This window comes from Chelmon rostratus, chromosome 8 (genome assembly GCF_017976325.1).
Source record: "Chelmon rostratus isolate fCheRos1 chromosome 8, fCheRos1.pri, whole genome shotgun sequence".
NCBI lineage: Eukaryota > Metazoa > Chordata > Actinopteri > Chaetodontiformes > Chaetodontidae > Chelmon > Chelmon rostratus.
Window position 1 is genome coordinate 26,545,378 of NC_055665.1, and position 24,809 is coordinate 26,570,186.

Consider the following 24,809-nt stretch of genomic DNA (forward strand, 5'->3'; position numbering starts at 1 on the left):
GAACATTTTCAAATGCATGCTACACAGTGTTAGATTTGGGCCCATTGCTTTCCCTCAATTTCTCAAAGGTAAGTATGATACTCTATAAGAGCCTTTTAAAGGGGGATTCAGTTGTGTAATCCATCACAGTAAACCTCAGTCTTACATATGTGTCGAATCAATTTCCTTCCTCATAACAGTTGCAAAGCCGATGTTTTAAAGCTTTTTAAACCTAGCATTGTTTACATCCATGTTCAATTGCTCGCAGTCTTCTTCTTTACTGCCTTTGTCGGCACTTTGCAGCATCTCTTGGTGTGTAACCGTCACCTGTTGATCAGTGAAAGAGTGTGAAAGCATTGGGATCATGTCATCACTCTGCATCACGTCATGTGCATGTGCGTCCTTAATTGTCCTTAAATGTGCATGACACAAATGGGGACCCACCCATAGAAAGCCAGCTGATTAGTGTGCTCGAGGTCTAAAACCCAGCAGGGAAAAGTTAAAAATGTTAAGAAGTTAAAAGTGGGACACACTCAGCATGCTCCTCACTAAGCAAGAAGCAGAAGTCACCAAGGACACCTTGCTTCACCAGATGTTGTGTTATATCACATGCTGTTTCCGTGCAAGTGCAGAAAGAATAAAATCCAATAAGCAGGGCCTTATTTTGCATGCATATGTCATGATACAAGTCCAAGTCATTTCGACATAGTGATTTCCATATTTTTAGTTTTAACTTCTCATTCTCTTGCTTAAAGCCTCCATTAAAAGGTAGTGTGAGCGAAATACAGCAAAAGTTTGTGTGCATGATCAAAATAATATCTGAAACAGTAGCAAGATGAAAATTAAATGTGTATGATGTTTACTCCTTTCTCGGCAAATGTGTTCCCGTTAGGAGGTAATGGAGTATATTAGGTAAGCACAAGTGCACACTCGCTGTTAAAGGGTTTTCTAGACCACTTCCTCTCACCACTAACTGGTTGAGAGCAGCCTCCAATATGACAGACCCTCCATGCAAACTGAGGTGTGCTAAAGCAGGAATTAGACTGAGCAGAAGGCATCTCAGAGTTCATGTTTGTGTCATAAAATGTAGTGCTGTCTGCTCATTACATGATTTAAAGCCATGTGAGTAAAGACGCTTATGCACGTGCATATTCACACTCCAACATACATCATACAAACAAATGTACACGGACAGATACTTGGCTATGAGCTGTTTCAGTTTCAGCACACAGACATATGACTTATTGAATCACTGGTTAAAGTCCCTCCAGGCTTGTTCTTGTTGGGCACAGACAATCTGGCTGAGCATATTGGATGGGGCAGCCAAAGAGTGGATGAGCAGGACACATAATACTTCATCCCCCTCGCACACTCATACACACATACACGTCTTGCTCGGTTCCCCCCTGATGCCCATGGGAGCTCAGCTGTTGCCTGGGAGCTACAGCCTCTGCCTGCTGCCTGGCACACCACTACGTGCTCTCGGGCTGCCATGTAGTGTGCTGGAGCAGAAGCGCTGGATGTCTTCAGATGGCCCGGCAGATGGAGTTGTGTTTTTTTTTCGCCTTTGACACCGCAGCCAGAAAGTGAAGTCTTCTCCTCGCCCCAGGCCTGTCTATGCCTTCATGTAGTCCAGCAGTCGAGTTTTGACAAATTTCTTTCGATGCTGGCACTATTCTGTTGTCCCTTAACTGCAGCAGGGGGAGCTCACCCACAGAGAGCTGCAGCCACGTGTGGAGATGCACAAGTATCAGCCAATAGAGTACTGTGTCGTTTGTAATTAGCTCGACTATTTCAGTGGATGGATTCCTGTCTGGGTCAATGGTGCATGTGCTCAGGTGCCGTTCATGCGTCCGTGGCAGAGCATTGGATGGCGCCGAGGGTAAAATGATGTAGACCCAAAAAGCCCTGACTCATTCAAGTTTAAACTAGGGATGAGTCATTATTTTTGAATTTTCAAATTGTTATTAAATTTTATTAAAAAAGAAGAGTTAATGAGACTATTTTCTTGTCTTTAAAAATATTTTTAACCTGCGTGGGTGTGATGTAGTTCAGTGGGTGCTGTGGGAAGCAGATCTCAGGTGTGTAAAAGTGAAGAGTACCTGCATGTTATTCCAGCCAGTGTAAAGTTGATGCCACAGGAAGTGAGTTATAATAGTCGCTGTGCACGTGTCCAGATCAGCTCAAGTTGCAGCCTCCTCATGTAAGAAGGCTGTACTCGCTGCTGCAGAGGAAATAAAGTTCCTGGGTGCATGAGGGTGTGAGGGGACGGCAGAGTCAAAGACCGGTCCAATAGTTCCCAATGAACATTCAGCACTAGTTTGGCCTTAAATGCCCATCCCCAGTTCAAACTGTCACTTCTGCTGCTCTTCTTGACAAAAAACAAAATGTAAAAAATAACTAGATTGATTCACTCTCTGTGATTCAGGTTACTCTTAAGACTCCCCGCCCGCAGGTCACCGCAGTGTTAATTGGTCTGCCTGTCTATGTACACAACTGCTACGTTTAATCTTATACTCATGCCATACATGTTTGGAAAGCTAATATTCTTGTGGCTCAACTGATGCAAACCTTTTCGAGATACAGTCATCATTATCAAATTGAGCCAATTCACGATGAAGTCTCTTGGTAATCCACCAGTCAATAACACACTCACAAAAACGGTCTAGTTACATTGGCAAAGGTCCAGACAGACGTCTGATCCTGGAAAATATTTAGTCGAGATCAATATAATAATCGACGGAAAGATGTTTTATCATGTCAAATTAGCCGGCAGAGGTGCTAATCGTCTATATCTTCTCTGTAATAACTCCAGTAAGCATGCATACATAGGCAATATGGTTTCAAGATGGCCGCTGGGTTCAGACATTTTGATTGACACTTCACTTGACCAGTTAGTATCTATTTCATCTCATCATGGAGCTAATTGCAACTGATTGTGCAGATGACTGGCACTTCATATAGTCCATGCCGTTCTGAAGAACTGCTGCTTCAGTTGGTGATATACAGCAAAATCAAGGAATTCAGTGCAAATAGAGATAATACACAGGGCTTGAAATGATAAATGTAGTAAATGGCCTCAATTAAAAAGATAAATATCCTAAAATGGTACAGATACCCAAAATATGACTATCGATGGCCTAAGATAGATTTGGTTTCCTCTTCATCATCCTGAAGAACGGCTCATTATGTCTGTAACATCAGGCTGTTTACTTGCTGGTCAGTCCATCGGACTCGCTGTGCTCTGTCCAGCATTTCTATCCGAAACAAGATGTCTCCACTGGATCCTAATGTCTTTGCTGCCCCCTAATCTTTCTTGTGCTGACACGATATACTAGTGGGTCCAGCTGAGTTAAACTCCTTAAATTGCACCCCATTTTTCATACTATCGTACTATTTTTTCAGCACTAGCCATTAACTGTTTTCTTTCCATAATGGTCTTGCAATTGTAATGTTGATATTGTACTTTTTGTCTTTTCTGGTGAAGTTTTCACAAAGGATTCAAAGTATATTCCACTGCAAAAGGGACTCACAGGGAGAGGTGCATGCATGCACTAGACATGATGCAGAAGACAGTTAGTGTTGGTGTATTTACGAGTTCAGTACTAGCATTGCATTGTTGACTGTCCTCTTCAGTTTTCATTCTGAATCCTCTTGGGTCACAGTATATTTGGTTGTGCTGTTAACCAGTACTCAAGTTCCCCACTGGTGGCTCAAGCTGTGTTTGCTGACCCTTGCAGTTGATACATGTGGGATTTTAGCCAAGTATGATAAGAATTACAGTCATATTGGATAGTTCTGCATGTCAACATTTAAATCCAGTGCCACATTCAGTGCCAGTGTTTTACTGTACTGTGCCACTTATATAGAAAGATAGAGAGAAAAGGGTGAACATTCTCCAAAACGCTGGACGTTTATACTGCTGTTTTTACTACATTTGGTGTTTGCATGCACAGGTGTGTTCACCCACGTTTGTCAGCATGTATGGTCCACAAGCATGTGAAAAGAATATTTTCATAAATGTGGGTACGGAAGGTAACAAAACACTGGCACTGATTGTAATCTGGGCCCTGTGGAGCTCTGGAACTTGTATTAAAAAAAAAAAAAAAACACTCTTGTACCACCTGAAAGCACCAAATCAAGCAGGAGTGAAACTGTAATGGCTGGAAACGGTGTCTTTATGTTGGATAATGTTGCTGCATGCACACAACAATGATTCTAAAATGTTGTCATCGACCAACAGATAAACACACGTTAGAGCAAGGCAAGAGTCCTTATCTGACCCAATTTAGTTCCAGGGGCCCATATAGGATCAATTATAAACAGTAGTGGTTGTCATTAATGTTGATAATGGTGGTAATATGATATATGATATGATAGTATTTCTTATTTCTGGGGTCAGAACTGGAGGCCCCAAAGAAGGCACTCTTTTCCTTAGTTTCTTTACTCCTCCACTGCTGGAATGAAATTTAGTCAAGCATTGTTTGGTTTTGCTTTGTTTTTCCTCGGGTGAGGACAGTGTCAGACTGTGCTGTTACTGTCGGCCTATCTGGAGATTATGAAAATTAGCAGTGTCAGTTGTGTGTGAATGTGTCTGTGTGCGTGAAAGAGAGAGAGAGAGAGAGAGAGAGAGAGTGTATGTGTGTGTGTGTATGCGTGTGTGTGTGTATGCGTGTGTGTGTGTGTGTGCGACTGTAAAGCATTGTAGGAGACAGCGTTTATAGCTGACTAGTCATGTAGGCCACTTCCAGTGTGAGGAGCTCTTGGGGACTGGAGGAATGGAGGCAGCATGGCTGACCTGCATTCTCCTCTGTAGCAGGCCACAGTACTAACAGAGACTGAACCATGCAGTCTCTCCTCTAACCACTCCTGTCTCTGTGTGCACCTCTGTTTCAGATTCAGACGAGTCCTCGACGTTTGTAACCGGCATCGTTCTGTACAGAAACCTGGGCAGCATTCTGACTCTGCAGAGGTAAGACTACTGACTGCTTTACAGTTGCAATTTAAGGATTAGTAGCTTTGTTGGTTTTTAACCAGGTCTCCCTTTGACTCTGAAACTCCATCAGTAAACTCCATGTCAGGGGATTTTAGAAAGGTGTTTTCAGATAAGGAACCAGGGAATTTGATAAATGAATCAACAAGAATGTAATCCAGTGTATTTGACAGTTTGGTTCAGGGAACCCGTACAGGAATACTTTATAGAACTGTAACACAATTGATCTGACTTTTTGTTCAAGGATTGTTGGCCATTAGTGGTACAGCAGAGGACACCAGGAAAACTTTGAAGTAATATTGCAAAACACATTTTATCTATATCCAAAGATCGACTTCCCAGCTTTTTCTGTAGCTTTCAGTGAATGTGGCTGGCTCAGTTGTCACTAACGGAGCAGAGTATGACAGCTTGGGACAAAACTAGTAGTGTAGGTGGACCTTGAATTAAGATGACTGTGTCACACTACTGCCTTGAACATCAGTAATTACTTTCACATTCAATATGTGGTGATGAAGCAGCTTGAATCATATGGGGACATTCTATATGTCCTCGTGTTTCTAGCCATGCCACTGGCATGGCTCCCAGTCCATCGCTTTTGTCCAACAACTACTGGACAGCTGACGTTCACGGTTCCTGAGGATGAACCTCACTGATGATGCCCACAGCTGCACAGAGCTGCTAGCGTGGCTGCAGACTCTAGCCTTGCTATCAGATCCAAAAATGATTACTGGTTGTGTCCTCAAGTTGATACAGAGTTTAATATATATAGAGAGACAGCAGATAGATGGACAAACAAACAGACAATCCTCAGAACCAAACCAAACAAAATATTTTCTTAGTAATTGCCTTCCAAATCAACCTCTGAGCAATTTAGTGCCCCTATGAGCAGGACAACATTGTTTGTCAGTGCTTTCCCAAACCATTACAAATCACTGATACAAATACGGCCATTAGTGTTGGTGTTTTCTCATCAGCCACCGCTCTGTTTAAAGCCTGATAAGCTGAAAGCAAAAGACAGACTTTGGAGGAAATAATCAAATGCTCATTATTGTTGAGAAAGGAGATGCCAATGTAACCTCTGTGTGAAAGGCAGCCCACCCATCCACTGCGACCTCAGTTACACCTGGTCTGTCTTTGCATGTGAAACACAACAGTCACATTCCACACAGCCACACTTTTCAGTTCAGTAGGCCGCTAGATAGCTTCACATTGTCTGCTGACTTGGCTAAGAATTTCTTCAGTCAAGGACAGTCCCTGAAACTTGACTGAAAGGCAGCATTATCAATCCAGAATGGAGGAGGATGATTAGAGACTCTTGTTGATGGAAAAAAAAAAAACATCCAGTTGGTTTAGCAGTGTGAAAGCGCTTTTGTCAAAGCATACATACCCATACCCATAACATACCCATTGACAACAACGATTGTACAATATCAGAACCCTTACCATGTCCTTTATTAGATCAGCTACACATTGAAATATAGTCACTGATGCTGTGGAACAGTGAAACCATATTCCGGTTCTACTACAAAACCGTCCTGGGTGTTATGGATCATCTTGGCAGACTCAGGGCATTTTGCATCAGTGCTGCAGTGAATGTTTCCAGTTAAGTGAAAACAAGGATTTAATGCAGAAGCAGCAGCACACTTACAGTGGGTGGCCTCATGTATGTCTTTTATCTCCGTGAGTAAAAGGATTTCTTGGAGGAAGTTGCTGTAACTGCTTGCATGATGATTAACATACATTTTAACACAGCAGTGTACGTGTAGCTCTGTGTAATGTGTGTGTGTGTGTACTGGAATGCATGCATGCTTCTGAGAGTAACAGCCTGTTATCTGTGGCTGTGGTTGCGGCGGTAAGGAGCTCTCCATTATGATAATGTGGTAAAAGCACATAATGAACTGGTAACATACGGATGTGAAGCAGACCCTCACTCTCTCCAGTCCTCCCACATATTTGTTCCAAATCTTTGGGTTGCTGGTGCTCTCCAGATTTCTCAGCTCCTCTTCACTCTTTTTTTTTTTCCTTTTCATCCTTGTCTCCTTTTCTGCATTTGATTCCCCCTTCAGGAAAAGGAGATGAGTTTGAGGGAAGAGACTACATGACAGAAATATTTAAGTTGACTGATTATGTTGTGGAATGGTGCGAGGGCGATTGTGCACAGAGGACACAGTGATGGTGTGAGAAGCTGGGAAACGGAGCATGGGCTGTTGAACATGTTTGGCTGGCTGGAAGCTTTCGGTGTCAGTACTTCAAGTCGCAATTCACTTTTTTTCTGATTGTCTCATTCCACATGATTGATAGCACCTATGAAAAGCAGCAATTGCAATGCATACTAAACAGGCAGGGATAATGTAAAATACAATGCCCCCAAATATTTTTTAAGATAAGCTATTGAAAAGCAATGTGGACTGCTTCAGATGCTAGAAAGAGGCCTTAGCGGGTGGGGTTACATGTTTGCTCTGAAGCAGAGCACAAAGATTGTGGTGAGCTCATCAGAGGCAGATCAGTTAGACATTTTATATTTGATTATGCAGTTGAGGCTCATGTGATTTTGTGCTTTATGGTGAAATTTTGGACATACACATATGGTCCCGAAGTGGACAAATCTGGATGACTTTTGTGCTCCCCTGAATTTCCTCTTTTACCACCGAGAGGTGTTTTGACTCAAATGTCCCAACAACTGTTGAATGGATTGCAATGACTTTTGTGGATACTCATGGTGCCAGAGGATGAGTCCTTCTCACCTCAGTGAGAAGGACTCATCCTCTGGCACGCCAAAGTCATCATGTACAATATCCCACTCATCTACAAGATGGATTAGCACAACATTTTCTACAGATATTTATGGTTCCCAAACTGCGCCCAAGTGATTGTGATCGTTTCAACAATTCTTGGTGGGGTTGCATTCAAATTTGGCCTCACACGATGATATGGTGATTACCAGCAAGTCAAATGTTTAACTTTCCTTTAGATTGAACAGTAGATTATAGATATTCATGATTCAGAGACAATAAACCACATTCACATGGATAAGCCTCCGACTTTTCATCCGACCATTTTTTGTTTTATTTTGTTTAGTGCAAATGGATGAACGTGGTGAACACTGTGCCTGCTAAACATCAGCATTGTGCTATTATTTACTTTAATGGTACAGATTAGCCACAGATGTTCTCCTTCTCTCTCTAGGAACAGCACAGTCCTCAACTCCAAGGTTTTGTCAGTGACCATCAAGCCCACCCCCGCTTCCCTCTCTGCTCCAGTTGTAGTTGAGTTCTCTCACCTGTATAACGTAAGTGACTTTTTCCACATAGCAAATTGAGAAATCAAGCTATTGTGATGTTATGTTGTTTTGCTGGTACTCTTTTATGGTGATCATGCGTTTTTTATCTTCATCTAACAGGGCACGACCAACCAGACCTGTATATCCTGGGACGAGAGCGACAGGTAAGACCCACTTCATTGTTGACTTCTCGCACTCTAACCTGCTAATGAGTGGACCTTGATTCATATGACTCTTTGTAAACTGAGCCAAGATATTATTGATTGTATTGTGGGAAATGTAGGGCCCAGCATTTTTGGAGCTGCCCCATACTAGGAAGTCAGCATCAGGACTTTTCAGCCTCTACTGCACATTGTTTTAATTAATTTAACTTTATGGAGTGCAGTATCCTGCCAGTTGCGAATATTCATTATTGTCTATTCATCCATCTGTCTGGCACTTAGATCTAAAGTAAAATACTGTAAGAAACGTGTCCCCACATTTTTTATGAAATGTCCATTTACCTTCCGCAGAGGATGAACCTCAGTGAATTTAAGGACCCTGTTTTCATCCTTTTAGTGCACCATCAAGCCAGATGTTCCACAGAAACCATCAATCATGGGAAGAAATGGCCAGTGATCAGTTTTCAGCTCTTTTATTTATTTATTTATTTATTGTAGGGTTAATAAAGACTATTTGTTCAAATAGTCACATATCAGGTCAACACTCAAGAGTCAAACTGCATTATTCTGGCAAGCTGACACTGAGTGGTCCAGATCTCATTGTCCAATTTTTCAGCAGCATTCTGGCGAACCCTCTAGCCCAGTTCCTGGTACTCAGAGTGGATGTTTTAGAGACACCATGTTCCCCCTGAAAGTTCCATGGCCAGCCACAATGCTTTTCATCTTGACACAGTCAGTGCACTGCTCCCCCATGAAAGGTGCTGAGTGTGTTGGACAGCTCCGGAGCTCTTGTCTGGGGAAACGCTAACCCCGCGCTATCACTGCTACGACACTGATGCAGTATGTGGAAAATTAAAAGTGTCGCTCATAGCTTTCCTCCCCCTCCCAGCCCACACACACACATCAGCGTGTACGATAGAGAGCAGTTCAGAGTCTACAGAGAGAGGGAGAGAGAGAGTGGCGAGAGTGACAGGATAGAAACAGAGTTAAAACATACATATTCAACAGTTCAGTTTTACCGCCTCTGTGGCCAGATTCAAAGCACTGCTCATTTGCTCCTTGCTCTTAAGTGTCCTATGTGTTTAAGACAAGAAAATAGTGTGAGCATGTGAGAGTGTGAGCCCCGAGTAACAGAAAGAGAGACCGAAAAAGAAAGAGGCAAACATTTTGCAGCCTTTGCAGGCAATTTAGGTTTGGACATTTGCATTTAGATGGGTGCGAACATTTGTGTTACAGAGACGAAGAGCAGAACATTCATGGCCTCAGTCAAGGGATTAAAAGAAGTTTGGCTTGGCACATATAGACCTGGAGCAAGACAAAGAGTGAAACACAGAGGCAGAGGTGATTTGGGAAAATAAAGAAAAATTGAAAGATATTAATAAGGTGGCTGGCCCTAACAATGAAATAGTATAAATGTAGCTTCAAAGTGACGGTTGAGACAGTTCCCTCAGTCATCCACACTTTTTGCTACCAGCAGTCTTATAAGAAATTCTGAACTACCATAAACTCTTAAATAGAGGCTTTATTCACTTCAAGTGCAGACAGAACCAGGCCTTTATTAAAGGCTTATATTAAAAGATGACTGTTTCTTTCATGAAATAATTGCAGTTGGTTCTGCTTTGCTGTTATCTCAGAACCCATCAGCCAATGTCTGATGCCGATTTAGCTTCTGGGGGCAACGGCCAGTGTTTCGGCCTTCTGGTGCAGCCAGTGGATATCTGGATATCTGGATAACAGGTATCTGGGCCAAGTCGCCCTTTTCTGTGCTGTGGTCATTGTTAACTGCCTGATTAGAAACTTTAGCAACTTATTTTTGTTCCAGATGGCATTCGGCTAATCTCTATAAACTCATATCGGCACATAAATGCAGATAAATTTTTAAAAAAGATGACAAAAATGAAATCATTATCAGGTAATAGCCGATGGGTTCTGAGATTACATTTTGGCCAATGAGTTCCACCTCTTTTCCTCTTTACATGGACCATGCAACCAGAGCCTGCTCAAACATGGTTGGTCAATACTACTTCAACTATAAAGATGCTACAAATGAAACCAGAATGCTTCCACCAAAATCTTGCCCCTTGTCTCCTAGGAAATTTTCATTTGACTTTTAATGGCAGCCGGAGCCAATCAATCCCTCATATTCAAACATAAATTCTTATTCAGTTTAACAAATATTATATTATATCATATTATATTAAGTAGAATAATATAGGCCCTTTCTCAATCACTGAGAGTAAAAGCCAGGAGGTATTCAGCAGATTCACAGATAAAAACCTAATGTGAAATAAACAATAAATATACTAAGGTTTTATATTTAAGTGCACACGGACAAACAACCAAAGCAAAACACAACAGGCTGCAGACGTTGCAGTGGGAGGTGTGAGCCTGCTGTTGATGTGGAGACAGGCCACAGGTCTGACTCCACTGACAGCTATGAATACTAGGGATAAGAGAGCCACATGACACATGTGTAGTATGATACTGAAAAAGTGAAATACCCCAGTGCATGCGCTACTGACAATGATGGCTCTGCCTTCTACAAGCAGCCAAAACCTGTCTGTTAAACCATTAGCCAAGTAGTGTTGAGTCAGATATTAGTTTCATCGGCCAGCTCAGATTAAGTCCTGTCAGACTGTGTTGTGGGCATCATCTCTTTGAGCTCTGATTACTGTGTCAAATCTTCCCATTGACTGCTCTGGCAGGCACTAATTTGTGATTGGTACTCTGGAAAATTCCTGTGCCACAAATTGCATTGTGTTACTGTAAAAACCAGCAATGTTATGAAATATATATCATTTCATGTCTTTATACAGATGTTTGAATGTGGTAATGTTGATATGATATGAAATTATAACATAAAACGTAGTTAATGTAAATGGCCTTCTACTGCGGGATGAAACGTTATTACAAGCACACAATTAATGAACAACGCCAGGAGAAGTCTTACCTGCTTTGTGAACCAATGACCTGGTGGCACAAAAGGTATAATCCCTTCCCTTGCTGGCAGCAAACATTAACAGCATGTTAAAACGAGCTAGTTGAGGAAATCGGCCGTCATATCGCCTCGTGCTTTGGGAGATAAAGATGACACTTTTCACTGTTTTCTGCCATATTATGGACTGACCAATGAATCAAGTGGAAAAAGACGAAGCGTGATTGTTCCCTGCTCTTAATTTAATTTTTTGGAGAAGTGATTAGAATTCAATAGCTGACATTCAGAGCAGTAGATTGGAACTAAAGTCACCAAATCTTTCCCAAATATTTTTTACCCAGCCCTTATTTGTTTGGGCCATATTATTGAAGGCTTGGTCATTGTTTAAATACCAACTCCAATCTGACAATTTACGGTATCTACAAATTCAAAACCATGCTCGAAGCAGTTTTAATGAAAATGTTCTGGAAATTTTATGTCTTTTTGATGATGTTGACCTTGGTCACCTCTGGGACGTCACCACCATCAACAAGCATGGGAAACAGCATTATAGGAGAGACAATGACAAAAACATAGCAGCAACTAAGAGTCTAATCTCTCTGAGTATGGGTGTGGAATTGGGGGTTGGGGCTTGGTGGAGACGTGTTCTATGCAAAATTAAAATCCATCATGGACAACAGCTATGATTAATGAGTTAATATTTAGCAGAGAAATTGGAATCTGAGGAGGCGTCCTTGTCATGTTGATAAGAGCTGTGAAACAGCCTGGGCCTTCACTTGCACCACGCTTTAATCTCCCGAAATCAATAACAAGAACATCAGCAGCTTCTTTCTGTCTCTCTCACTCTCACTCACACTGACATTATTACTTTGTTTTGTTTACAGTATGTCTTGCCTGATGTACTATAAATACTTGAACTGAATGTGATTTGGCATCAGACTGCTGTTGCCCTGAACAGCGGGAGTGCAGTCTAGGAGAGTATCTGTCATTTCCAGCACTTTCCCAGGAATACACGTGTTTGGTAGATTGTCCTGTTGGGCAACTTTCCCATTAGGCTTCTTCGTAGTTCAGTTTAAAGAGATTTCATCTAAATCTTTGGGGCATTTTATGCCTCTATTGGAGGGAAGAGAGGGATGGGGAACAACATGCAGATATAGGTCCTCTGCAGCACAGTTCATGGTCAGTCTCCAGGGACCCCTTCACTCTTAACAATTAAACACTCTGTTTTAAATCATATGAAGAGAAGGTGGTGCGCAATGAGATGCTACACAGCTAAAAATGAGTGGATAGTGATATCCTTTTCTTTAATGTACCTTGTTATTGTGAAGTCACATGTTGGTGTGCTGTAGTCTTTCAAGCCACACTTTTTTGCTGTTGAAAAATGTTTTTCGTCAGTAATATTTGGAAATTAGCCCTGAATGATTTTGACCAAAAAACTATTACAACTATAAAAAGTCTATGGATTATTAATTCACTTCCTCTCATACGCTGCTGTCAGTGCTGCTTGCCCTGCAACATCACAGAAATTCTGTCAGTAGTCAGAGCAGGCCAGCTCCTTTAAAAACTTAACATTTAGCTGGATCTGTGCACATAACAGAGCATGAGTAGACCTTTTATGACTTCAGTCACTGCAGAGCAGGTCAGAAGATCTTTTCCGACTGAATCAGAGGAGAGAGGTATTTGTGTGTAGGCCAGACATTGTTTACCAGACTGCAGTCACTGACCAGCCTCGTTTCTGATCGTACAAATCAAGCTGGCTGTCTCAGCTAGTTTACAGGGTTAGAGCTGATGTTGAGGAGCAGCTCATCAAAGATGCTGGAGCTGACCACAGAGGACTTTCCATCAATTAATGCAATACAATTATAGACGAGGAAGTGAAGTTTGGTGGGCAGGGGGCATGTTTGCTTACAAGTACTTCTGAATCGAAAGCAGCTGCATTACAGGAAACAGACTGCACACGTTCAGCAGTATTTATATTCAGAGAATCCTAATCCATTCACTAATCAACTCAGCATCTGTTTCAGTTACAGAACACTGATAACTGTTACCCTACCTCTGACAGAACATCACGTGTCAGAGTTTTGATTTCTGAAACTGTTGCCTTCAGTGTCCAGTCACAATCCAACTGCATCAGCTTGCCTAGTCATGCACTTTACTGATGCGTCCTCTCATTTGAAAAGATGGCATGGCAGATCCACCTGTATTACAGCTGTGAGCGATATCAAAAACAGTTAATAGTTGTGAAAACAGTTCTTTCTGCTCAGACTTAGCTCTGTGTGTCCGCTTGGCTTGGTTAAGCAGAATTCTCTGCCCCCCACAGTGACAAAATAAGCGAGACTCTGGGGTCTATTACATCCTTTGCCCCCGACTCCTCTGCTACATTTTTACATGTTGCTGGGATTTAGGGTTCTAGCTGAATGTGAGGGTCTAGTGAGCCTTTAATTCTCCATTGATTTTCTACTTGGGGTGTAAAAACAATAGAATGACATTTTACAGTTGTTATAGCAAACATAATAGCAGAGAGCTGCCTGCAGACACTGAGCAGTATTATCATTTGGACCTGGGTTTGTGTCCACCTGACGAGTGGAAGTGCAATGTTCCCTCTCCTCTCAGCTCTGCTTTGGTCTCCACCATCTCCTGAGAAACACAGCCTGGTTAATTGCTCGATGCTGCAATATGTTCACCAGCTAACAAACCATCTGTATGTTGTTAGTGGTCTCCAACTCGTGCATGCAAATCAATACATTGCACATTTACATCAAATGTTTGTGGGGTTTTTTTGTTTTTTTTTTTGTAGTCAGGGTGCATATCAAACGACAATAAATAAAGCTAATGCCATTTTAATTGACAAATAAGCATTTTTAAAGTTAAATCGGGTATTGGCTGACACATTCAGTCTTTTAATTTTGCTGTATCAGAGATAATCCCTGTTAGTACACATGATCTTGTAACCAACCAGCAAACATCAAGCTGGAGGCCTCCTGCTTATAGCTTTCAACATAACAGCCCATATTTATATATTTCCTCTGCGCTGGCAGACTGCTTTTCATCCATGTGGCCTGTTCTTGGCAGAGAACATTCTTCCATGCAGGGCTGCTGGACCAGCACCTAAATTATCCAATTAGACGGTGGGGCAGGACTGTCTGCAGGCTACTGTGTGGCTCACAGCGAGGCCTAATCACGTCAGCCATACAGAGAAACTGCACTGAGTCCTAATATATTGGATTTCTGTTAGAGGTGATGTGCTAATGTCAGCACTGAGTCACCTCATGGGCTAACACATACACACACACATACACCCACACACACCAGACAAACACAAAACCAAGCAGAGTCTGGGCTCTATGTTTCTGTCTATGAAGTTATGAGGCCACTGGATGTGTGAGGGTGTGACTGCTAAATGCTCTCGCTAATTCTTTTTGTTGTTGAGGGTGTTGTAATTAAAGGAGAAGCCTGACTAAATGAAACATAACAAATGCAGTCTTCCACATATGTCATAAGGGGGTTCCCTGAATGGTTTGATTGCTTGAATCAGGTGCTATGGCCTTCACAGTCAAACCAGCAGAACACCGATGGGAAATTCTGGAGTGGCAGCATCCTCCACCACCATCATCCAAACACTAAATGAGGACGTATGTTGTTCATCCCTCCAGTAGCGCTCCACACACTGAGAGAATGTATGACAAAGAGCTGTGGAGCTGTTCTGGAGGCTCATGGCAGAACTATAGCACACTAAAACACTTCATTTTTGGTTTTCCTTCAATTTGGCACCCCACTGTATTTAATCAGGATTTTAAACCAGATCTCTCAGGTTCGGTGTGGAGGTCACCCTTCATGTTCGCTGCGTTTGGCTCCATGGTGTTCCAGTTGTGCCACGGCTCGTCACGCTTCTGTTGTGAATGTCTTCAAATAGTCTGCTGCTCAGCTGCCACATTTTCAGAACTGTTTAGCATTGTTTTGCACACCATCTTTTGTGTTTGAATTCCTTCAACAGCAAATATTTACACAGGCTGTAATGCTTTACTTTATGGATCTGTTTTTACTAATCTTCATAATAAGTTCTTCATTATTTCACACAAACTAGTCTGGCATTATATGCTGAATGAAGAGTCAATAACAAGTGAAACAAATAATTACAGATATATTTTATTTAAGTTGTCTATAAATATAGCCATTTATATGCATTGACAGATTCACTTCACCTGTCAGAAAGCTGAATTGGTCCAGCAAAGATAGAGCTGGGGAGTGAAGATAATAAGTCACTCTGCTCATGCTTTCTGTTGACATTGGCACACTGACTGGAATGGCAGCAGAGTGTCTCCGGCAGTCGTAATGGAGCCACAACGTGACACAACTGTGCTCTTTGGGGGTGAAATTGGACTTGATGTGTCATATGATGCAGAAATATAAGCCTGCACTCTGTGGGTGGTCATGGTAAAATTGAACCAGTGAAAGGCAGAGATGAGCCTTCAGGTCATGTTTTGACAATCAACAAGTGGCGACTGCTCACCTCATATATCAATGCTGTGTCACACAACTTTAGAATTTAATAAACTACACCGCCATAAGAAATCCAGGCACAAACTGCCCCATTAAAGAAAGAAAATGGGAAAATGATAATTACACATCAGCGAGTGCTGGGTAAAGGATATGTCATCATCACAGTGATGGTATTGATATTATATAATCGGTACAGCGTACTTCCAGAAATCGTTGCAGTTTAGGTCCTGACAACCTCCCGGGATGCCAATTATACTCTAAAGTTAGAGAAAAAATGAGACAGCCTTTTATAGGTCTATAGGCCTATACAACAACAACAGTTACATTAAGAAAGAAAACAGTGATTTGTTGCTTTATCCTATATTTGAATAGACTATGTAAGGTTATGTTGAGTCTATAGATTTCTCTGAGCTTTCAAAAAAGCAGCATGATGATTGACATTTCGAGTGCTTGCTATTGTCAGTGCCTGACAAATTAATTTGGATTCCGTGGCCGGAGTACAAGTTTGAGTCAAAACCAGCGTGCTGCTCAATCAAGTCAATGTAAATTCAAGTCAATCAAGTGGATGTAAATGTGTGCGAGGAGAACTGAAGTCTGTCGCCTGTTGCTGCCTGTTGTTAATTCATAACACTCGGTTGCCTTTTCATCAGTTTGACTTGTTTGCTTAATTTCTCTGTGCACTCAAGCGGAGTGACGTGAGGCCAGTCTGTGTGAGGAGTCCAGTCAAATGGAGCTGTTGAGAAGTGTCAAATTACCAAACCCTACAGCTGCTTCCATTCACCAACAAAAACATCTACCCCTTTACACCACTGACCTTCTGTGAACAAGGTGAAAAGTGTTTTTTGTGCATTGCTGTGTAGCTTTCAATCAGAACAGAACAGTAGCATAGCCACAAATATGAATTCAGATGGGTCTGTGGTGTATAATGTCTGCAGATCAGTCATAACAGTTTACTCTTATTTGAGATATCATTAAAACATTCTGAGTATTTGCCTTCCATCAGTTTTACACATTGTATTGATAGCAGGTTACTAGTTTTGTTTACTGTTGCTTAGTAACATGTAATCATTTCAAGAAATGTGGTGTCAGAGGCAAGCTGCAACATTATTTCTTCACTATTTTCATTATTTCTTCGCCCAGTAACATCATTGCACAAGTGTTGCATAAAATGAAGCTGCGGTGACTGTAGTGGTCTCTTCAGTGAACATGCAGCTACATCACATCAGACTTTCTAATAGCAAGGGTTGCCACACCCGGTTTTTTTAGGTGAAGCTACATGCTATTTGCATGCTCCTACATGGCTAAAACAAACAAAATGACAACATGCCACATTCATGTGTTCAGCATCATTTATCCAACAGCATAGCAAAGTGTGAGTGATCACATTCACAATCCAAAAACATGTATGTAAGATACATTCAGCATCAGCACACAGCATCACAATGCAAGATGGCAGGGTTTGGTCTCGAGAAATGAACAAATTTAATCAAATCTCCAATCTCTGTCAGCTCCTTTTCAAATGGAAGAAAGATAAACTGTTCAGAGCCTGCGAGCATAGTTGCCCTGTTGCTCCTTCTGATCCGGTTAACAGTGGAAAACAAGCGCTCAACTGTGCAGCTTGTTTATCAGAGGAGTAATCAGTGCCCGAAGTGAACAACTAATGTTTGGAAAAATGTGTTTGGGACTGAAGTCGGCAACCTGGATTAGTCAGGGACAAGAATGACCCCCAATTACTTTTCTTTTTATCTGTTCTACAAGTTCAGGGCCTTCAGTGGAGAGCCCAAAACGGCCACTTGGTGACTGAAGTTCCTCCATCTGGCCAAATGAGTCCAACATCGGCACCTTCATCATTCCACACAAATCGCTTTCGAAACAGTTTCTCAGTTCCATATGCTGTTTGTCCAGAATAGCAGTCCACAATATGTGGATCCTGGCTGCGCTGAATGGGTGCAGATCGTCAAACTGTTGATGTGACATGAGAGTCACTGAACCTGGGAGGCAGTTTCCTTTTAGGACAGGTTGCAAAATCCCAGTTTGGAATATCATTCTTTCTCATCACTTCCTTTCTAAGCCTAATGATTATCTCAAAATCACGCTCTGAGTTGCTGGAGCAGTTGATACTGGGTTAGGGGAGACCGAACCTTGTGCTGGGGCAGCGGCTGGTGAGGTTAGATTTTGGGTTAGAGGAGCTGGAGGGTGGAGCTGCGTCCCCAGTGTTGGCGTCCGAGTTTTCCCTCTTTCCTGACTGCCGTTGTCTCCTCCTCTTTCCCGATGCATGGCCTCTTAGAAAACTTGTCCAGAGAGCTTTGTTTTGACACCTGTGCCCTTTCAATTAAATCTCCAGGCCTACACTAGCTAGCTGCCGTGTCACTGAATGCCAATTTAAGAGCATAAAGGCAGCACCAACGCCACTCTGCTCTCATCTGATCTTTGAATTTACATTACAAGTGATAAGTCTCTCTGTCCATTAGATTTTTTTTTTCCAATTAATTTCAAAACTGTAAGAAATAAATCTACGATTTTATTTTATTGTTTCTTATTTGATTATGCTGGCTGTGCCACAGTGCTACAGAAGCCCAGTCCACAAGGAACAGAGAATCAAAAAAGAATAAATGCTTGGAGTGACAGACACAAATATACTCACATTCAGTCAAAATTAAGAGCTACTAAGTCAAAGTCAAATTCATTTTTATCAAAAGCTGTTATTTTTCCAAATTCCAAAAATGTTTTGCTCAGTAAAAACTACACAATTTTGTAGTTATTTGGCATTTTTAAGTCAAAATCTCATACTTTTGACTTTTTAAAGTCAAACTTGACTAATACTAAGATACAAAGTTATATTATCATATGATAATTTAATGTGGATTAATACCTCATATGACTTATCTTTAATTATACCCAACTTTGCATCATCATTTTCGTGGGGAGTAATGAGGACCTTATCAGATAAACGGCATTAGCAGCCATTGAACTTGAATTGGGGGTATGGAGGTTTCTAAAACCTCTTCCTCAAGTGCTCCATGCAGCAAGCAGAAATTAAGATTCCTCTTTAATTGTAGATGTGTCATAGCACAGGTGTAATTAATATTAACATTAATGGTGGTTCCATTCCATTCAAATGTCTCAGGGAGCCATCTCAGAGAACAGAATGCAGCCATTACTAATGTTATTAATTACACCTGCGCTTTTTTCTACTACCATGTGATCTATTGTCAGCTGTCAGCAGGTGTGATTGATTGTTACCATGGAAACGCAGCTCTCCTGGAGGGCATATGCACTGTACGTATTCAGGCTTTGTCTTCAGTTAAATGCACTTACACAAAAACTAACAATGTCCTCAATGAATGGACCGGCGTACCGCGGCTGTAGCACGCCATCCCCAGCATCATCAGCACCAGTGCCGCCCGTCACTTTTTCAATAAGTTTATCATAAGGCAGTATAATAAAACACTGATAATAATTCTTGGCAATAGCGATTTATAAATTACTGTAGTCATTATTTTATCCTTATAATCACTTACTTATTATTATTATTATTATTATAATAATTATTATTATTATTATTATTATTATTAATAATAATAATAATAATAATAATAATAATAATAAATGGACGTAAAAGAAAACGACTGAAAAGAAGATAATAAGAGTGGCTGTGTGAGGCTGACAGCAGTGTGTCGGTAGATGTGTCCAGGCAGAGAGCTGCAGCACGCCGCCTCACAGCCTCCTCATCACCGCGCTCACTTCGCTCGGTGCGCCCTCGCCTGCATCCGGCGGAGATGTAAAGTGGATTAAAAAGCCGGTGGAACGCGGTGGGATTTGAACCGCTGTCTTTTGCTTTTGCCGGGGCTGCCTATATTCACCGCATTGCTTCTCTCTCTCTCTCTGTGTGTGTGTGTCTGCCCGTGTGTGTGTGTGTGCGTGTGTGTGTGTTTTCCTCCCGTGCAGCTCCTCTCTGCTGGGATCCTGGTCTGCCAGGGGCTGCAAAGCCGTGCTAGTCGACTCATTCAGAACCAAATGCGTGTGTGACAGACTGTCCACCTTCGCCATTTTAGCACGGCTAAATCCCGAAATGGTAAGTCCGACAACCTTGACTTCGTTGATGTTAAAGGTATCGGAGACGGTGTGTGTGTTTTTGTGGGGTTTAATGTGAATGTATTAGCTGTTCTTTTTTTTTTTTTTTTCTTTTTGCAAAGGGCGTCATTGTCATTACATATCAACAGATCCTCCCTCTCCCCCCACCTTCCCTCTCTCTGTCTGGACATGCCAAGACCATACTGCAAAACGTTATTATAGTGTGGCCAGATTTTATTTTTTATTTATTTATTTATTTATTTAGGGGGAGGGGGGGCTTAATTCACGGTGCACCTATAAGCAGACTGGCTGTTTCTGTGCTCCAAGAAGAAAAGCACACAGGAAGGGCAGCAGTGTGCTAACCTGTGCATTAAGATGGTGGTGATGACTGTCAGGTTTCCATACAGGACAGGCTGAGTTGGATCATGTCACAGCTAATGATCATACCTGCATGCCCTCCCCCCCTTCACCGTGCCTATTCCAACAGTTATTGTTGTTTCACATTAGCATATGTTAATATATTCGACTGTCAGTGGTGTCTCCATGGTCACCAGGCCCCGTGCATGGAGATGGTGCTGCAATAATCTGACAAAAGGCACATTTCAATACGACTCGCAGCTACAGTGGGCTACAGAACACAGCTCCCTTACAGTGTGGCTGCAGCTGGACGCAGAGAGCCAGCAGTGTGTCTGATAGTGAGATGTCTGCTTAAATCACAGCACTATCCCACTGACTCAAATGTGCCCTAGTTTCTTTGGGGAAAGGGCAGTGTCTTTGTGGGGAATTTTCATTCAGTGCGATTAGTTATTATTAGACTGGAAATTGCCTGGGAAGCAGTTTGTTCACTAGTTGCCCTGGTAACAGCATGAGCACCGAGGCTTTCTTAAAGACATAGGAGGCAGCGTGCTGTTCATCCTGCTGCCTGCACGGCCTAGAAGGGAGGCTAGGCCAGGGAAACGGTGGATTACACAGATGAAACAGCTAGGCTTTACCACCTTGAGTTTAGCACATTTGCTTCTTTTTGATAAAGATAGTTGTGGTTTTGATTGAAGCAGAGTAGCAAGAGGAAGAGATGTGAGAGGAGGTGCAGCCCACTTTGATGGCTTCAGCATCCGACATGCCGGTCCTCATGCTGACAGGCTGCAGTGGTGTGCTCCATTTGTGCTTTGTGTTCTCACTGCTGAAATGATTGGTTCGTCAATTAATTGGTCGACTGACAGAGAGTTGGTCAAAGTCAATTTAAAGGAATAGTTCAACATCTAAAGTAAAAGCTGGAGTCAGGTTAGCCTGACATAGTGTTTAGGTTGGAAGCAGGGGGAAACAGTTGGCCTGGCTCTGTGCAAAGTTCCAATAATATGTGTACCAGCTAAAGCTCACTTATAGTCAGCTTCACCAGCATCACTGAGAGCAGCAGGAGCATGACATGCTGCAAGTATGGACTATATTTCTCAATCAACCACTGAATTGTTTGGTCTATGAGGACCCATTAATATTAATAATAATAGTTAATTAATTTTCTCAAATTGATTATTTGGTCAATAAAAGTCAGTAAATAGCAAAGAAATGTTTCCTAAAGATCAGGGTTACATCAGATTCCTTGATTTGTCTGACCAGCAGTTCAAACCCCAAAGATATTCAATATCTGATCACATAAGACCATATAAAGGCAGCTAATTATGACATGTGAGAAGCTTTGAATGTTTGACATTTATGCTTCAAAATGATTTAAATTAAAAATGATCAAAATAGTTTCCTAATACTCTGTTTATCAGACAACTGATTAGTGGAATAAATGTTTCAGCTCTAGTTTTACTAAATTATCAATATGATGGGGGTCATTAGGAGCCCCCTGATGGATTAGTCTGGGCCTGCTTCTGAAGAATTTTAGACTAGGAAAGACTCCAGAGAATGAGGGCATGTTTCACTGCCCTTCATATTAAATTTTATCAGCTGACTTTTAGCCGTGCCAGTGGCATGGCTCTAGGGATAGCAGTGTTGGTCTTTTTGATGATCTGTCAGTCCACCACTTTGGTCCAGGCAGTCCAGAAATATCTCAACACATATTGGATGGGTTGCCAGACAAGCAGACATTCCTGGTTCCCAGAGGATGACTTCCACAGATTTTTGTGATCCCCTGGTTTTTCATGTGGGGTCACCAGCAGGTCAAAGTTGTCACTTGTCCTTTAAATAAATCAGGATCCACTGGATGGATTGGCACAGTAGTTTGTATAGACACTGACAGCATTTGTGATCTCATATCTTTGGCGACATTTGCAATTTTGAATGAAATGTCTTGACAACAATTAGATGGATTGCCATGCTTGGTACAACTATTTGTGATACCCTGTAGGACTGTCAAAAAACTTAGAGTACTTAAACTTACAAAAAATGATAGTTTTCAAATATGCATTTTGACCTTCTGTCCATAAGAGGGAAAACCAAGACAACAAGACACATACTACTTGTATATTATTTCAACATGAACACATCTTTTCAAAGATCTACGTACCTACACATTAAAAAAAAAACATTATAATATTAAAATAATGTCCGATACCACGTTGTTGAATTATCGCTCTTGTCATCTTGACCTACATTTCATTTTCAGTCAATGAAAGTGATGATGTGTGCAGAGCTTCCAGTTGGTCATTTGGTGGAGAGAGAGGGAGGACTTCAGAGAAGCAGTGGGGGAAACGGCACGTGGAACATTTTGATATTAGTTCATTATAAGCTGATCACTGGACAGTGGATACAGCGGTTTGGTGACTCCTGTCCATCATGCACAGTAGTGCTGCTTTTTTCCACAACTGAATATACATTTTCACAACTGAATATCTTGATTTAAAGAAAAAGAATAAATATTAAAAATGAGAATATTCATTGACAACCCTAATACCCTGTAGATGAATTATAATATGCAGCCTTTTGACTTATTCTGTAGGTCAAAATTTCAAATTGCCCCATAGCTTAGTTAGCAAATCTTAGCATGCTAGCATGCTAAACTAAGTTGAGCATCAGCTTGTTAGCATTGACACCGTGAGCATGTTAGCAGCTATCTTAAAGCACTGCTGTAACCATAGTAGTACAGCTTCACAGAGCTGCTAGCACGGCTGTGGATTTTAGTCTTGTTCAGGTGGGTAAATATGTGAAATATGAACAGCAGCCAATAATTATTACTCAGCCAGTAATGGGGTGTCTGCAGTTTGCAGTTGTTCCTGCAGCCTGCATCCACCTGTGCAGCCGACAGCGCTGTGAACAGGCTGTCGGCTGCCTGGAGGCTTCGTGCAACCTGAGGGAAGCTAAATTTTGGTGGCTCCTTTTTCCAGAAATGGAGGAAAAGGCAACTCCTCTCCTTCCACATTCTGCCGTCCCCTTTCCCCACATCCTATTATTATGTGAGACAGCCATGGTTGCCATGCTAATTATTCCGACTGCAACACATAGTAGCTTCTAAATGGTCCAGCCGCTCTGTCTGCAGCTAGCCTCCTACAGCTCCAGCATGATAAACACCCCAACCTCCTTTTTCCTCTCTGTCTTCCCCCTCGCTCCTCTCGTCCTCCTGTTCCTCTCTTCTCTACCCCTTCGTCATTTCATCACACCATTTTTCACGCTCTGATGCTGCATTATATTTTAGCTCTCCTTCTCTTCCTCTGCTTACTCCATCATTTGCTCTCTTGCTGCCACCTCTTATGTCCATTTTGCTCAGTCCAACTTCAATGGAGGCGTTTAGAAGGAAAAACAGAAAAAAAATGCACTGCAGTCAAAGGCAACAGCCCCAAAACCTGAGCCCAGTGTGTGTTGAGGGGGGCAAAGGATGAAGGAATGTGCTTGTGCTTGTATCATTTTGGATGTTGTAAGCCTGCGTAAGCCTTTTCTTCAGTTTGAATGTGCTGTCAGGAGCCTGTCAATGCAGCGACAAGCCTTTTTGGCCAATTAGCCCACAATCGTAGAGTAACAAATAAGAAAAGAGGACTGGCTGAGGTCTGCGGGGCTTCGGGCCACCTGACTGTCAGCATACTCAAATTCCAGAGAATATATTTGTGTTTGATCTATGAAAGGGCACCAAAATATTAATGGAAGTCACGCTTAGACAACTGGAGCTGCCCTGTGAGGCTCTGCTGAAAAGTAAAATCATTTCCAATGGGAGTAGAAATGTACGTTTACATCAAAATAGAATATTACTTGATTTCAGAGGCAAAGCAGAGTTTTGTAGAAGAGAAGTCTCAGCGATGTGGCCTCAATGCTGTATTCAGAGTCTGCAATTTAAGATGGCCAACTCAAAACAACAGTTTATGAGTGGAGTGAAATGTGCTTATTCATGTTCCTGCTGAGTGTTGAAGGAGGAGATTGATGCCACTTTCATGTCTGCACTGCAGCCTGGCTTAAGACTGCCCAAAAGGTATCAAGATCCACCTGCCAGCAGATCTAAAGCTCTTTAATTAACACATTATGCTTCCTTTACCTAATCCAAACTGAAGTGTATGAAGTGTATGGGGGTTAGGTGTGGGACTCTGGGGGTGTCCAGGAAGCTGCATTCAGTCACTGTGCTGTGCTCCCGTCCATAAAAAAACCCAAAACAGCTCCTGCACGTAATTCCCCCAAAAACCACTAATGAAATAAACAAGATACACTTGTGTTCCCCCCTGCTTCCAGTTGTTATGATAAGCTAGGCTAATCGTGTTCTGACTCCAGCTACATACTTAATGTGCAATCATGAGATTGACCCGTTCTGCAGTGGCAGGAAGTATAATTAGCCCTTTAGTCCTCAGATAAGTTCACTATGAATACCAAAATGTGAGTTCTTTCTCTTTTTTTGTCATTGACTCCTCCAGATGTGGGTTTATCTCAACTCTGAATATGGCTCATTCTGAGTTGTTGACTGACTGA

General features: G+C 41.9%; 1 protein-coding gene across 1 annotated transcript in view; it reads left to right on the plus strand.

Annotated features, from left to right (window-relative positions):
• Nucleotides 1-24,809, plus strand: part of adgrb1a (adhesion G protein-coupled receptor B1a) — a 110,253-nt gene that overhangs the window by 49,505 nt on the left and 35,939 nt on the right. Inside the window, exons 14-17 of the mRNA XM_041941849.1 lie at nucleotides 4,876-4,951; nucleotides 8,159-8,261; nucleotides 8,373-8,416; nucleotides 19,797-19,923. Coding sequence (XP_041797783.1) covers nucleotides 4,876-4,951; nucleotides 8,159-8,261; nucleotides 8,373-8,416; nucleotides 19,797-19,923 — 350 coding nt within the window. The remainder of the gene's footprint in view (nucleotides 1-4,875; nucleotides 4,952-8,158; nucleotides 8,262-8,372; nucleotides 8,417-19,796; nucleotides 19,924-24,809) is intronic.